Genomic DNA, 15,557 nt, shown 5'->3' with positions numbered 1-15,557 from the left:
TTTTTGTTTTGTGTTTTTGGTTTTTCAAGACAGGGTTTCTCTGTGTAGCTGTGGCTGTCCTGAAGTCACTCTGTAGACCAGGCTAGCCTTGAACTCAAAAATATGGCCTGCCCAGTGCTGGGACTAAAGATGTGTGCCACCACTGCTCAGCTGTGTTTTGCTTTTTTGAGACAGTTTCTCTGTGTAGCCCTGGCTGTCCTTGACTTACTGTGTAGACCAGGCTGGCTTTGAACTCACAGAGATCCTCCTGCCTCTTGCTCTAGAGTGCTGGGCCTAAAGGTATGTACCGCACCCGGCCTGCTTTGTTTTTGTTTTTTGAGACAAGTTCTTATATACACCAGGTTGACCTAAAATTTACTAAGTAGTTGAGGAGAACCTTGCCCTCTGCTCCTCAGTCTCCACCTCCCAGTGTTGGAATAACAGGCATGTGCCTAGACCTGGGTTTCATAAAGACTTCAAAGAAGCCGGGCGTGGTGGCGCATGCCTTTAATCCCAGCACTTGGGAGGCAGAGGCAGGCGGATTTCTGAGTTCGAGGCCAGCCTGGTCTACAAAGTGAGTGCCACAGGGCTACACAGAGAAACCCTGTCTCGAAAAACCAAAAAAAAAAAAGACTTCAAAGAGTAAATGGCAAGGTTTGCAATTTCTCTGGTGACAGAACTGTGGCACCTTATCTGTGTCTTCTCCCCCCCATGTCTCAGGTGAGCATATAAAGAATTTAAGTTTCCACAGAGTAATTCCTTTTCTTCTTGGATTTCCCCTTTGTTTCTAACCTTAGGAACCAGATGTTCAAGGACACCAAGTGGCTGCTAGGTTCTCTCACATTCTACAGAAGGATGCCTTCCTGGTGTTCCGCTCCCTGTGCAAGCTGTCCATGAAGCCCCTTGGGGAAGGGCCACCAGATCCAAAGTAAGCTCTCAACAGCTGTGGCCATGCACCACACCGTGAGGTGGGAGCTTGTGTTCTGTGCTCCCTACACCCCTTCCACGACGCTACTACCCAGAATCTTGCCCAGGTTTGATCTTGGTTTGTATATTGAAAACAGTCAGCACATGGAGTCTGTGGTGTCTTTTTAACTGACTAATGGATTTACTCTCCTTGTGGGGCTGTGGAGGGGCAAGATGGTGGCAGACTCCATTCCGAGACAGCTTCTTATTCTGTAACTTGGTCTGACCGAGTCATCCTCCCGAGTCCCAGAGTTACAGGAGTTCACTGCTGTGCCCAGCTGGGAAAGCCTCACTTCTCCTCACCACTCTCTCAGTTTTAGTTATTTTACTTTGTGCATTTGAAGGTTTTGCCTGTATGTGTGTACACACACCATGTGTGTGTCTCCTGGGTCCTCTGTATGCATGTGTACACACCATGTGTGTGTCTCCTGGGTCCTCTGTATGCATGTCTACACACCATGTGTGTGTCTCCTGGGTCCTCTGTATGCATGTGTACACACCATGTGTGTGTCTCCTGGGTCCTCTGGAACTGGGGTTATTGATGGTTGTGAACCACCATGTGGGTGCTGGGAATTTAACCACCCATTGTAATATCAACAAATGGCTCTGCACCATCTCTCTAGCCCTGAAGATTTGTTTGTTTTATGTTATGTGTATAAGTGTTTGGCCTGCAACACTTGTATGTATATGTACCATGTGTGTTGCTAGTGACCTCGGAGATCAGAAGAGTGTCAGATCTGGCCAGGCAGTGGTGGTGCACACCTCTAACTAGTACTACAGGTGGATCTCTGTGAGTTTAAGGCCAACCAGGGCTACACAGGGAAACCCTGTCTTGGGAACTGGAGTTACAGATGGTTGTGAGCCACTATATAGATGCTGGGAATGGAGCCTGAGTTTTTAAGCAACGAGAGCTCTTAACCACTGAGCCATCATTCCAACAGATCTTTTTCTTTTTGTTTGTTTTTTGATAGAGTCTCACTTTGTAGCCCTGACTGGCCTGGAATTTGCTCTATAGACCAGGCTGGCCTGTTAACTCACAGAGATCCAACTGACTCTCCTACTCAAGTGCTAGGATTAAAGATATGTAACCACTGTACCTGGTGGATTTTTGGCTTTTTATATCTGACTTGATGGTGGTAAGGAACTTCTTTGAGACTGATAGATAAAGACCCCTGGATTGGGTAATTGCTATGACAAAATTCTTGAATTAAAAGTTTATTTTCTTTGGTTTATTTTGGCTCCCAATTTGAGGACACAGTTGTTCATTGTGGTAGGAAGGCCTGGCAGCAAGAGCTTTGGGTGGCTGGACACTTAGATCCGCAGTTAGCAAGTAGAGTGTGACGGAACCTGGAGGTTGCCTCCATCCTCTCTTCTTTGCAGTCTGGGACTCTCGCTCATGGCATGGCACCACAGATATTAAGGGTCAGTCTTTCCCTTAATGAACTTAATCTGAACTCCCTCAGTCATGAAGGCTTGTCTCCATGGTGACTCTAGATCCCGAAGGTTTATCTCCATGGTGCTCTAGATCCTGAAGGTTTATCTCCATGGTGACTCAGATCCTGAAGGTTTATCTCCATGGTGACTCTAGATCCTGAAGGCTTATCTCCATGGTGACTCTAGATCCTGAAGGCTTATCTCCATGGTGACTCAGATCCTGAAGGCTTATCTCCATGGTGACTCTAGATCCTGAAGGCTTATCTCCATGGTGACTCTAGATCCTGAAGGCTTATCTCCATGGTGACTCTAGATCCTGAAGGCTTATCTCCATGGTAACTCTGGATCCTGAAGGCTTATCTCCATGGCGACTCTAGATCCTGAAGGCTTATCTCCATGGTGACTCTAGATCCTGAAGGCTTATCTCCATGGTGACTCTAGATCCTGAAGGCTTATCTCCATGGCGACTCTAGATCCTATGAGGTGTGAGAATGAACCATCACAAGCCCGTGCTCATGGCAGATGAAGAGGGAAGAGTATGGGGCTGAGTCTTGTGAGTTAATGCACAGACACAGCCTAGGGCTGGCTCTTCAAACTCAGCTCCCACCTTGGTCCTGTCCGTTATTCACTCTGTGTTGGGGACAGGCAAAAAGGAGTAGGAATTGGCCCCTCTTGTTCTCAGGGCCTGCAGGTCCTGAGGGACCCATCCCATGCTCTCCGCCTTCATCCTGTTGGCATGTAGGGGCTGTTTTTATTTCTTAAATCATTGGCCTCAGAGGTCTGCTTGGCTGGGCACAGTGTGTATTCCTGTAATATCAGTCTTTGGGTGGTAGAGGCAGGAAAGTCAGGGGTTAAAGGTCATTTTTAGTCACATAGTAGCTGGTAAAAGATCAAAGACTTTTCAAGGAACATACATTTTTAGTTTGTAATGCCCAATATTTGGCAGGCAGAGTCAGGGTCACGAGTTCCAGGTCAGCTGTACACAGTGAGACCCTGACTAGACCAGAAACAAAAAGCAGCCTCCTGCCTGGCGTTCTACGTCCTATGCACCATCACTGTCTCTCGTTCTCTCTGCAGGTCCCACGAGCTTCGTTCCAAGGTGGTTTCCCTGCAGCTGCTCCTCTCTGTGCTGCAGAATGCTGGCCCAGTCTTCAGGAGCCATGAGATGTTCGTCACTGCCATTAAGCAGTACCTGTGTGTGGCCCTTTCCAAGAATGGCGTGTCCTCAGTGCCTGACGTCTTCGAACTCTCGCTTGCTATTTTTCTTACTCTTCTTTCAAACTTCAAGATGCACTTGAAAATGCAGATAGAGGTAATACTTCGGCTAGTGTTTTTATTTGGGGACGTTAATGCCAGATAAGAAGCCTGCTTGTGAGCCACTAGCCTGCAATCCCAGCACTTTTGAGTTAGAAACAAGGCAATCAGGAAGTCAGGGCCAGCCTAGACTATGTAGTTCACTTGGGTCCAAACAGGGCTATATGAGAACATGTCTCAAAAAACAAAAAACAAAACAACAACAACAACAAAAAAAAGCAAAAAAAGTCCCAAGTACATAAGTAGTGAGGTCTCTTTTACTTGATAGATAGCCCTCCTAGTGGGGCTTCTGAATGGGTGGGGAAACACCATGTCACAAGAGTTCTTCTGTCCTGTGACCAAAGATTTATGGTCAGGATTTGTGTTCTCAGCTCAGACCTGACAACCCCATGTCTGTCTGAGCCAGAATTGTTTGAAAGAATTTGAATAAATTGTCAGATTGAGAAATTCCATTGCACAAATATAAATTTCTGGTTTCTCTCAAATCATAACACTTGTGGGCCCTGTTGTAGTTCCTCAGCTCTGGGTGGAGCCCTGCTAGCAGTCCACCAACTGGGCTGGGCTGTCCTGGTCCTCAGCAAGTGTCAGCCCTGCTTTGCCCTCTGCCCAGGCTGCTGTACACCACAGGCCTGGCCTTGGAGGTATCTTGAGGCCTAAAGTGAGACTGCTCATTGTGCTTCCCCTGTCTTCGTGCTGCACAGGTCTTTTTCAAAGAGATTTTCCTGAACATTTTAGAAACATCCACAAGTTCTTTTGAGCACCGCTGGATGGTCATTCAGACCCTGACGAGGATTTGTGCAGGTATGCTCCCCGGGGACACTCAGGATAGCTTCTGCCCAGCACACATCTGTCTTCTATTCCCCTTTGTGATGTCTTAATGAAGAAATGAGACGATCCTTCCATTAAAGGGTCCTTTCACAGGGTGGAGTGAACAGCTCTTAAGAGCCCTAGCCTTCCCTGCTCTTTCTTTTCTTGCTAAGACAGGGTCTCTCTGTGTAGCCCTGGTTGCCCTGAAACTCACTCAACAGACCAGGCTGGCCTCAATTCAGAGATCTGTCTTCTGCCTCCTAAGTGTTTGGATTAGAGGCATGCACCACCACAGCTCATCTCCTTTCTCCTCTTACAGAGGACCCATATTTGATTCCCAGTACCCATAGCAGGTGACTCACAACTGTCTGTAACTCCAGGGGACCTGATGCCCTCTTCTGGCCACTTTAGGCACTGCACCCACGTGCATAAACCCTCACACTGACATATATTCATTTTTGTTTCCTTTTTGAGATTGAGTCTAACTATATAGCAGCCCTGGCTGACAGCTTCAAACTCGCAGAGATGCCCCTGCCTCTGCCTCCCAAGCGCTGGGATTAAAAGCGTGTACTACCACACCCAACTTACACATAAAGAAAGAAAGAGAGAGAAAGAAGGAAGGAAAGAAAGAAAAAGAGTCTAGGTGGTAGTGGCTTTTAATCCCAGCACTCAGGGAGGCAGAGGCAGCCAGATCTCTTTGAGTGTGAAGCCAGCCTGGTCTACAGAGCAAGTGACAGACATGCATGGCTACATACAGAAACTCTGTCTCAAAAACAAACAAACAAAAAGCATTTTAAAATTTTAAAAATAAAGTGGTTCACCCCACGGATATGGGTTTCTACTTAGAGTGTGGCCACCTTGGACAAACGTGTGCTGAGTGTATTTTTGGCAGAGAAACTTTGTTTAATAAGAAAGCATAGCTGGAGCCAGGTGTGGTGGCACAAGCCTTTTATCCCAGCACTTGGGAGGCAGACACAGGCAGGACAGCCAGGGATACACAGAGAAACCCTGTATCAAAAAAGGAAAAAAAAAAAAATAACCATAGCTGGGCTTAGCAATAGAGTTCTTGTCTAGTATGCATAAAGCCCTGGGCTCAGTACCCAACCTGGCAACAGAGAGCGGGGGAGGGGGGGCTGTAATATAATCATTTGTCTTTGTCCAGGTCTCTCATATGTGTGTTACTTTCCCAGATGCCCAGTGTGTTGTGGATATTTATGTCAACTACGACTGTGACTTAAATGCTGCTAACATTTTCGAACGTCTAGTAAATGACTTATCCAAAATTGCTCAGGGAAGAAGTGGACATGAGCTGGGGATGACACCGCTACAGGTAAGACCACTCAAGTGCATGGTTGTCTTTAAAGGTCACTCACTTCAGTGACCATCATGGAAAGCCATCATGTACTGTCACTAGGTCTGTGGCTATGTTAGGGAACAAAAGACATAGACACAGCTTCTCCTGACGTGAAGGGAGGTGATGTGTTGCAGAAAGGACGCCGCCTGTGCTAGGGGATCGCCCCCACTAGCGTGCCCTTGGCAAGTAGTTCCCAGTCCTTGAGGGCCATGTGCAGAGTCTTGGTGTCTGGGACTTTCCCTGGAGGATTTGTGCTGCCTAAAGCCTTGTGAGTCTAATTGGTGGCTTTGTGAGGTTTGGTTTTGTTTTTTAGGTCATTTAGAACTTATGCTCATTTTTTTAAAATATAAGGAATTGTATTTATGTGACGGGCAGCACCGGCCGCCATGCAGCTCTCAGGATGGAAGAGGCTCATGACTTCTAAGCAGGCCTGGCCTATGTACTGAGACCCTATGTAAGAAAGATTAGGGTTCTCATTTATCTGTAGGGTCCCTTAAAATGAAATACACTTATCCGTCTTTAGGGTATATGTCCTGTCCTGAATCATTCATGTGCTAAATAAGTGATTTTTTTTTTTACTGAATCAAAGGTAAGAATTTGTTATTTAAAATATTTTTAATATTTAAATTATCAGATTTTGCTTACCTGCTGGTATTTTATCCCATGAGTAGTGAATGGCGAGATCTTTCTTTCCTTCTTTCCTTTTTTCCCTGTCTGCTGTCCTCCTGTATCACACTCTGCCTAATCTTTGAGGCGGGGCCTCTCCCTGTTCCTGGGGCTCTCATTTTCTGGGCTAGGCAGGAAGCCAGCATCTCCATCAAGCCTCTTGTCTTGCCCTCATGAAGCTGGGGTTGCAGGCATGAGCTGGACGCCCTGCTTGTTAATGGTGCTGAGGTCCAAATCTGGTTCTCATGATTGCACAGCAAATATTCTTAATTACTAGGGCATCTTGCCAGCCCTAAATTCTTTTGAAAATGCAGTTAATGGGGTGGGAGAGATAGCTGTTGGTGAAGTGCTTGCCCTGCAAGCATGAAGATCTGTGATTGACCTCAGAGCTCATACAGAGTTGAGCATGATGCCAGGCAGGTAGCGCCCCCACGTGCTGGGGAGGTGGAGGCAGGGAGATCCCTCGAGTTTGCTGACCAGCTAGTGCACCTTAACTAGTGAGCCCCGGGCCAAAGAGAGACTCAAAGGAGGTGAATGGCAGTTTTGAAAATGGTACTCTGGCATCCACAGATGTGCACACAGGGATACAGGAAGTCACTCAGGTTACACTGGACTTACAGTGACTCACACCAGGCTTGTGGATGTTCCGCTAACACATGCAGGCTAACAGCTCCCTGGGTTTGTCTGTAGTACTGAGTGAAGCCTCACACGGTGGCTCAGGAGCCCTGGCATGCCTGTGGTTACATGTGTAAAGGTCTGTGCTTTTCCGCTGTGGACCTCTAGGAGCTCAGTCTGAGGAAGAAAGGCCTGGAGTGTCTGGTGTCTATTCTCAAGTGCATGGTGGAGTGGAGCAAGGACCTGTATGTGAATCCCAACCACCAGGCTACCCTGGGTGAGTGAGCTGTGCCAAGCAGCTGTGTTTCCCAAATGCCTGCCATTACTGTAAAGCTTGAGCCTTTCAATGCATGTCGAATGTTGGGGAGTTTACTGTCCCGTAGCTGTGATACGGTTCTCTGACAAAAGCCCGTGAGGGAGAAAGGTGGGGGTGGGTTGTTTTGTTTTTCAAGACAGGGTCTCTCTGTGTAGCCTTGAGAGAGCTCACCTACCTCTGCCTCCTGAGAGCTAGGATTAAAGGCGTGTGCCACCACTGCCTGGCTAAGTTGGTTTATTTTATGTAGTGTTAGAGAGTGAACCTAGAACCTCACGTATGCTAAAGTGACTTACCACTGAGCTGCTCAGCCCGAGGATTTAGTTTATTTCATTATGATTAATTTTTTTTAATGTGTTTGGGTGTTTTGCCCACCTTGGAGGCCAGAAAAGGTGGTCAGATTCTCTGAAACTGGAGTTACAGAAAGTTTGGGGCCACCATGTGAGTACTGGGAACTGAACCCAGGTCCTCTGCAAGAGCAGCTCGTGCTCTAACCACTGAGCCATCCCTCCAGCCCTCCCTCTCTCTCTCTCTCTCTCTCTCTCTCTCTCTCTCTCTCTCTTTTTTTTTTTTTTTTCCGAGACAGGGTTTCTCTGTGTAGCCCTGGCTGTCCTGGAACTCACTTTGTAGACCAGGCTGGCCTCGAACTCAGAAATCCACCTGCCTCTGCCTCCCAAGTGCTGGGATTAAAGGCATGCGCCACCACGCCCGACCCTTGTGCTTGTTTTAAATGCCTTGTTTTTACATTTTCTGGTGAATTTTAGAATTAGTTTGAGTTCCATGTAAAATAAATTTCTGCATGAAGCTGAGAAATGTATTTAAGTGACAGTCTTGTCACCTGTGCCCCTTTGGGTGCCAGCCTGCTGCTGTTAGATGTGAAGGAGGGCACCGGAGCCAGAGCTTGCTCAGCCACATCTCTTCCATCTGCTTAGTTGGTTCTGTTTGCTTGTATGTCACTGCAGGTCAGGAGAGGCTCCCAGATCAGGAAATGGGGGACGGAAAAGGCCTTGACATGGCAAGACGGTGCAGCGTGACATCCGTGGAGTCCACAGTGTCCTCGGGGACCCAGACAGCCATTCAGGATGACCCAGAGCAGTTTGAGGTCATCAAACAACAGAAGGAAATCATTGAGCATGGCATTGAGCTGTGAGTGGGGCTGCTGTGCCAGGCCATAGCTCCATCTCTCAGGGCTGTTGGCAAAGCTACGTCTTCTCTAGCACCGGGAGGCTGACTCTAGGCCAAGGACCTCTGCAGGGGCCCTGCTGTCCCCTAGGCAGGGAAGAGCATGGGAGTGCTTGAGAGGAGGAGGGATGCACTGGATGGAGAAGCTTTTGTGTAACTCAGCAGGCCTTGATTTTCTGTTCTGATACAAAAACACTTTAGAAAACAGCCAGGCATAGTGGTTTAGGCTTGTAATCCTAGCCTTTAGGAGGCTGAGGCAAGAGGATGGCCTCGAGTTCAAAGCTAGATTGGGCTACATTGTGAACTCTGAGAAGCCACCAAAAAAATAAAATGGACTGGAGAGATGGCTCATTGGTTAAAAGCACTGGCTGCTCTTCCAGAGACCCTCTCCTTAGGCTCAGTGCTCAGCACACCACCTGTAACTCTCATCTCAAGAGGGTTTGATGCCCTCTTGTGGCCTCTGAGGGTTACTACATGCATATGACTTGCAGATATACATGTAGCAGAACACCTATACACATAAAATAACATAAATCAAATCTCAGAGTACAGACAAAACAAGCAGAAAGCATGTTTCTACTGCCTGGAACATGCCTGTGCCCTGAATGGAAGTCAGTGCTCACCCTGTTTGCTTTCTGCTGTGTAGGTTTTTCTCAGCCACTTGTAATTTGTAGCCGTCACCATACTTGGGCATACATGTTTGAGACCTAAGCACATCACATGGCACATCGTTGTGGTGATTGCTCGGTCTTTGCTTCTCCCTAGTGTTTCATGTACCTCAGCACTTCATGTCTGTGCTGTTTACGTTTGAGGAAGGAGCAGGCACCTGATCAGCTGAAGTGAAGCACTCAGGCTTTGAGGGAAGCGCTGAGCCGCGTTCCTGGCTCACCATCCCCGGGGTGATTGGTTTCCCTGAGTTCACTGTGAAGAGCACAGTGAGTGAGTGAGTGATGGCCGAGCCTGACAACATGGACGGAGCCTTACCGCTCCCCTGCCCAAAGTCGTTGTGGGCTTCCTGTTCTGTGCCGTGAGCTGGTCTCCTACCCTGGCTTATCCCTGACAGCACTGGCCCACTGTCCTGTTTTTAGTTCCCTGGTCACCATGGTGAAGAGCTCTCCTCTTTCCGTGCTCTCTGTTCATTTTAATCCCTCAGCCATGGCACACTAGTCTTCCTAAAGAGGCCTCAAAGGCCCTGCCAGCTACAGAAGTCTCATTTTCCTGTCCTTACCCATCTGTGTCTTCATGGCCCTGGCCCTCCTGTGTATCCCTCTCCCATGCAGAAGCTAGCGAATGTTGAGCTTACCCATTAGCTAGTTCTGCCTCTCCGTACTAGAAACCTAAACTGTAGATATAACAAAGGATGGAGATGCCAGCGTGGTCATTTGAGGCTGATAAGATGGCTCATGGTCGTCTGTGGTCCATCTGTCATTTCAGATGATTGTGGCAGTGTCGTCAGCCATCAAACATGCTAGAGGAAGGGGGAAGGGCAGAAAGACCACCTCTATCTGACTCACAGGTCCCCTGACTTGTTGTTGGAGAGATGGCTCAGTGGTTCAGAGCACTGGCTGCTCTTCCAGAGGACCTGAGTTCAATTCCTAGCACCCACTTAGCAGCTCACAGCTCCCTGTAACTCCAGTTCCTAGGGATCTAACAGACACATATGTAAGCAAACCACTAATGCACATAAAATAAAAACAAATTAAGGAAAAGAAATCCCCTTACTTGTTGCTGTCTCACGGGTGGTTTGAACTTTGTCTTACCACGTGTGACAGGCAACTAAGTCTGCAGTTGCACAGTCAGAAATTAAGAGCTGCCAAGGTCGGGGGTGCACTGTGGTCTCAGAACTTGGCAGACTTCGGCAGGAGGATTTCCTTGGGTCCAAGTCTAGCCTGGGTCGTATCCTAAGGACCACATCTTAACAAAATACAAGGTTAAGTGTAGTGGTACACACCTCTGTCCAGGTACTCCAGAGGCAGAGGCAGGTAGATTTCTGTGAATCTGAAGCCAACCTAGGCTGCAAAGTGAGATCCCGTCTCAAAAAACTTAAAACAAAGCCAGGCCAGGGCTGGTGAGATGGCTCAGTGGGTAACAGTGCTGCTGCCAGCCTTGCGACTAAAGCTCCTGGAGAATCAGATCTTGGAGCTGACCTCTAATCGCCATCCTCGGTCACATGTGCACAGATGTACATAAATAATGAATACTTGACTTACCGAAGGCTCATGTGACGGCGTCTTCACGGCGCTCTGTAGCCGCTTTCCCCAGATGCTAGTTTTCTCTCTGCTCCAGATTTTTAAGTAACCCACCTGTGTTCTGTCTCCTCTTGTTCTAGCTTCAATAAGAAGCCCAAGCGAGGAATCCAGTTTCTCCAAGAGCAAGGCATGCTGGGAGCAGCTGTAGAAGATATTGCCCAATTTCTGCACCAGGAGGAGCGGCTGGATTCTGTAAGTCAGAGTGTGGTATGGCATGCCGCCCTGTGGGTTGATGTTGCATCTCACTGGCTTACACCTCCAGCTTGCCTGGCCCTGAGTGCAGACTGCTCTGCACCCTGACCCCTGCAGCCTTGCTCTCCCTTGATGAGAACACGCTCAGCTTTGAGGGACAGTGTCAGAGTCCAAGGGTATCGAGGGAGAACTAGAAGCTGCTCTCTGGCTGAGTGTGTCTGTTGCCCCTCCATATGTCAGCCTCGTTTTTCTCCTTCTCTTCCTCTCTCTCTGACAGGCTGTTCTGCATATGGAAGCCATGCTTCCAGGCAGTCAGCCGCTGTGGGCACTTGGAGCCTTTGTATTTCAGCCACTGCCAACCTCATCCCCACATCGGTGGCTTTTGCTGCGGGCCACATTTGGCAGTTTCTAACTGTGAGTGTGCGTTCGTGTTTCAGACCCAGGTTGGCGAGTTTCTGGGAGACAGCACGAGGTTTAACAAGGAGGTGATGTATGCCTATGTGGACCAACTGGATTTCTGTGAAAAAGAGTTCGTCTCAGCCCTGAGGACATTCCTGGAGGGCTTCCGCCTGCCTGGGGAAGCCCAGAAGATTGACCGGCTAATGGAGAAGTTTGCTGCACGATACATAGAATGTAACCAAGGGTGAGCACTGTGGCGCTGCTGCTTCCTTTTTGTGGACACTTACTCTCTACTTGAGGTGTGAGTTTAGTCCTTGCAGTCCTGCTGAGACGCTAGTGTGTCTGTTCACTGTGTGCCACACGAGACTTTGCAGCAACCTTATTTGTGTCGCTGTACTAGAGACAAGGAGCTGGGGACCAGATAATCCCTGTCCAGAAGACTTCCGTGGCTCTGCATCGTACCGTTCGGCAGGCCTGCGCTCGGTGGCCTGGGTCCCCACTAGTGCCATTCCCACTGGTGCCACGCTCTGTGGCTGTGTCTCTTACCTGGGTTCTTCCCTTCCAGGCAAACCCTGTTTGCTAGCGCAGACACTGCGTATGTCCTGGCGTACTCCATCATCATGCTGACCACAGACCTGCACAGCCCACAGGTAAAATGCCCCATGGTTTGTATAGAGCGGCTGCAGACATGGCTGAATTTGTTGGGGCATTTCAGTGTTTTAAAAATGTTTTTCTTTTTTCAATTTCAGGTAAAAAATAAGATGACAAAAGAGCAGTATATTAAAATGAACCGGGGCATCAACGACAGCAAAGACCTGCCTGAGGAGTACCTGTCCAGCATCTATGACGAGATAGAGGGCAAGAAGATAGCGATGAAGGAGACAAAGGAGCACACAATTGCGACCAAATCCACCAAGCAGAGTAAGGCCTGCCTGCCTGCCTGCTGCATACCTGCCCATCATCGCGAACTCTTTCATTTAAATAGAATGACATCATTTTCCCTTCCCTTCCTCCTTACATCCCCTCCAGTGCCTCCCCCTCACTCCCTCTCAGATTCATGGCCTCTTTTTCTTTAAGTTGTTATTGTTACATAGACACACACAGATAAAAACACACAGCTGTATAAACACGCCTGCTGAGGCTATTCAGTGTTGCTTGTAAGTACGTGATTTCAGACCTGACCCCTCATCCCTGGGGAGACCAGTTCTCTCCAGAGAAGTTCTCAGTTGCTTGTAGGTCTTTGTCTAGGGGACGGGCTCACCTCTGCCTTTTGGGTACATGAGAAAGTATAAGTATGCTGTTGGTGATAAATTTAATTTGCATGTCTAGATACCTGAATAGTAATATGATTAAATTAATTATTATGATTATATGGTTCCTTTATAAGTGGTTGTTGCTAGATTTGTAATTAAGAACCAGAAAGAATTTAAAATATGTAATCTATGAGCTAAACTGTCCTTCCCAGACTTTAACTCAGGATGATTGTGTCAGCTGTGGCTAGGACTCTCAGGGCGCCCCTGTGGTGCTGTCAGTCTCAGAAGCTCACACACAGTGCCTTAGAACATAGGGTCTGGAGACTCACTCCTTCGGCCAAGCCCAAGCTGTTGCTTACAAGCCCCCACCCCTACTCCGATCTCCACCCCCTCACCCTGGATAAGGAAGTCCTCCTAACCATTCTGCCTCGTCATCCTCATCCGTAAGATGGTAATATTTGTAACAGGATCACAAAGCTAACTGGGGAATCTGTGAGTTATTTAGGCTTTTGAGGCAGTTCCTGTCATAGGGCAAACACTGTATGTGTTTTGTTTCCTTCTAGGTGTAGCTAGTGAAAAGCAGAGGCGGCTGCTGTACAATGTGGAGATGGAGCAGATGGCTAAAACAGCCAAAGCTCTGATGGAGGCCGTGAGCCATGCCAAAGCCCCTTTCACCAGCGCCACACACTTGGACCATGTCCGGCCAATGTTCAAAGTGAGTGTCCTAGGGAATTAGCGTATCGGCCGAGCCAGGCTCTGCAGGCGGCCTGTTGTAAAGTGTACGGCAGATCCCAGCGGGAGAGAATGGAGAGGGAAGATCTGGGTCTGGCTTCTGCAGGTGCCAGCTCAGTCATGGCCTCTGCTGTCTGGATGTCTAAGTTTGAATCTTGGCTTGCTACTGTGTGGCCATGTGACCTTGGTTGGGTCTGTCCATTTTCTGTCAGTGGGGATGAGGACAGAGCGGCTTTGATGGTTTGGTGGGATGGAATGGGAGGGCTGTTTTGTTTTTAAAATGACTTGTTATGGGTGTGCACAGCATGGGGGATGAGGTGGCAGCCTATAGGAATGAGTGCTCTTCCTTTATCCTGTGGGCCCCAGGGTTGATATCAGGCCTTGGGCTTGGAGGAAATGCCCTTCCTCGCTGGTCCTTCTCCCAGCCCTGCAGGCCAGCTTTAGGGTGACATCTCACCCTACTGGCTTCAAGGTGAGATGAAGTGCAAGAAAAGACACACACACGTAAATAAGTAATGTAACTTTTAAAACAGTGTGTGTGTGCGCGCGCGTGTGTGCTTGCGGTTGCCCCAGCCTGCCTGTGGAGCTCAGAGCACGACTTGCCAGAGTCAGTTCTTCTTCCACCATGGCAATTCCCTGCACTGAATTTGTGTTGTCTGGCATGGCAGACAAGTGTTTACCGACTGAGCTATTCTCCAACATCCTTTTCCTCTGTTTTTCTTTTCTTTTTCTTTTTCTTTTTCTTTTTTTTTGAGACAGAGCCTCACTATGTGTCTTTGACTGGCCTGGAACTGTTATGTAGATCAGGCTGGCCTCTGACTCACAGAGAGCCACTTTGTTTTACTGATTAAAGGCAGCTCACTCACATGCTTAGTCTGCATGCCAGCTTCTGATTGTTTCTGGCTGTGTAGAGAACTGACTCTGTGGGACCGATGAGATGGCTCAGCACTTAAGTGCACTGGCTGCTCTTGCAAAGGGTCAGAGCCTATTCCTAACAGCCATCTACAGCTCCTGATTCAGGGGAATATGAGACTGTCTTCTACCTCTAGTGTGGTCACCAGGCACTAACAGGACACAGACATACATGTTAACAAATCACTCATATACATGAAATAAATCTTTAAAACAGTCCCAAAACGCCAGGCAGTGGTGATGCTTGCCTTTAATCCCAGCACTCGGGAGGCAGAGGCAGGCGGATTTCTGAGTTTGAGGCCAGCCTGGTCTACAAAGTGAGTTCCAAGACAGCCAGGGCTAAACAGAAACCCTGTCTCCAAAAACCAAAAACCAAAACAAAACAAACTTGATCTCAATCTCTAAATACACTCAGCAGGGAAAGTATCTTTGAGATACTAGTGACGTGTGCTACAGATGCAAATGTTCACTGCCCATTTAGTAAATAGTACATCTATAGTGACCATAGTTTATAAGAACTGTTTTATATTGTGAATGGAATAGATGGAAGTGTACTTGGCGTCTTGGTCGTTCCTGTAATGGACACGGTATACTCTGAGTGCTCTTTGCCATGTTGAAATTCTGGGTGTTACTGAAACTTGCTTCCTTGGCAGCTGGTGTGGACGCCGCTGCTGGCAGCCTATAGCATTGGCCTGCAGAACTGTGATGACACGGAGGTGGCCTCCCTGTGTTTGGAAGGCATCAGGTGTGCAGTCCGCATTGCCTGCATCTTTGGAATGCAGGTAGGTAGAAGTGAACGCATGTGTCTTTAGATTGTTAAAGCTTTGAAACTACCAGGAATTTCCAGTTGACCAGTGTTTCAGCAAACCACTTATTCCCATTGAGAAACAGCCCATGGCTTTGTGCTAACAATGGCTCCGCTGGGAAGAATCCTGAGGGTCCAGATTAAAACTGACTATCAATAATAGAAGAACCTCTTCGTCCACCTGCCACATTGACTTGCCCCAATGCTTATGTGTCTTGCTGAGGCCATAGATCCCTACAAAAGTGTGTGGTGTGGTCAGCTCGCTGAAGCCCTCTGTTTCATTCTCAGCATTTCCACAGTGGCTGCCGCTTTGTGTAACTCATTGTTTCTATGATTTCCCTCTCTCTCACCCTGCTCTGGGAAAGGAGATGGTTGAATGCAGCAT

The 15,557-nt window shown here is 48.1% G+C and overlaps 1 protein-coding gene across 2 annotated transcripts in view; it reads left to right on the top strand.

Moving 5' to 3' along the window:
• The window catches only part of Arfgef2 (ARF guanine nucleotide exchange factor 2), an 83,601-nt gene that overhangs the window by 36,724 nt on the left and 31,320 nt on the right, over nt 1-15,557 (top strand). For both annotated transcript variants that reach the window (XM_021157089.3, XM_021157087.3), the window contains 12 exons: nt 777-907; nt 3,457-3,691; nt 4,395-4,494; nt 5,691-5,830; nt 7,304-7,412; nt 8,411-8,594; nt 10,960-11,071; nt 11,509-11,714; nt 12,036-12,120; nt 12,220-12,391; nt 13,287-13,438; nt 15,021-15,149. In XM_021157089.3, coding sequence (XP_021012748.1) covers nt 777-907; nt 3,457-3,691; nt 4,395-4,494; nt 5,691-5,830; nt 7,304-7,412; nt 8,411-8,594; nt 10,960-11,071; nt 11,509-11,714; nt 12,036-12,120; nt 12,220-12,391; nt 13,287-13,438; nt 15,021-15,149 — 1,755 coding nt within the window. The remainder of the gene's footprint in view (nt 1-776; nt 908-3,456; nt 3,692-4,394; nt 4,495-5,690; nt 5,831-7,303; nt 7,413-8,410; nt 8,595-10,959; nt 11,072-11,508; nt 11,715-12,035; nt 12,121-12,219; nt 12,392-13,286; nt 13,439-15,020; nt 15,150-15,557) is intronic.

Source organism: Mus caroli, unplaced genomic scaffold (genome assembly GCF_978045245.1).
Source record: "Mus caroli unplaced genomic scaffold, Mus_caroli_1 scaffold_2, whole genome shotgun sequence".
Taxonomy (NCBI): Eukaryota; Metazoa; Chordata; class Mammalia; order Rodentia; family Muridae; genus Mus; species Mus caroli.
Note: the sequence above shows the minus strand (reverse complement) of the source record. Positions and strands in the feature narration are given on the sequence as shown.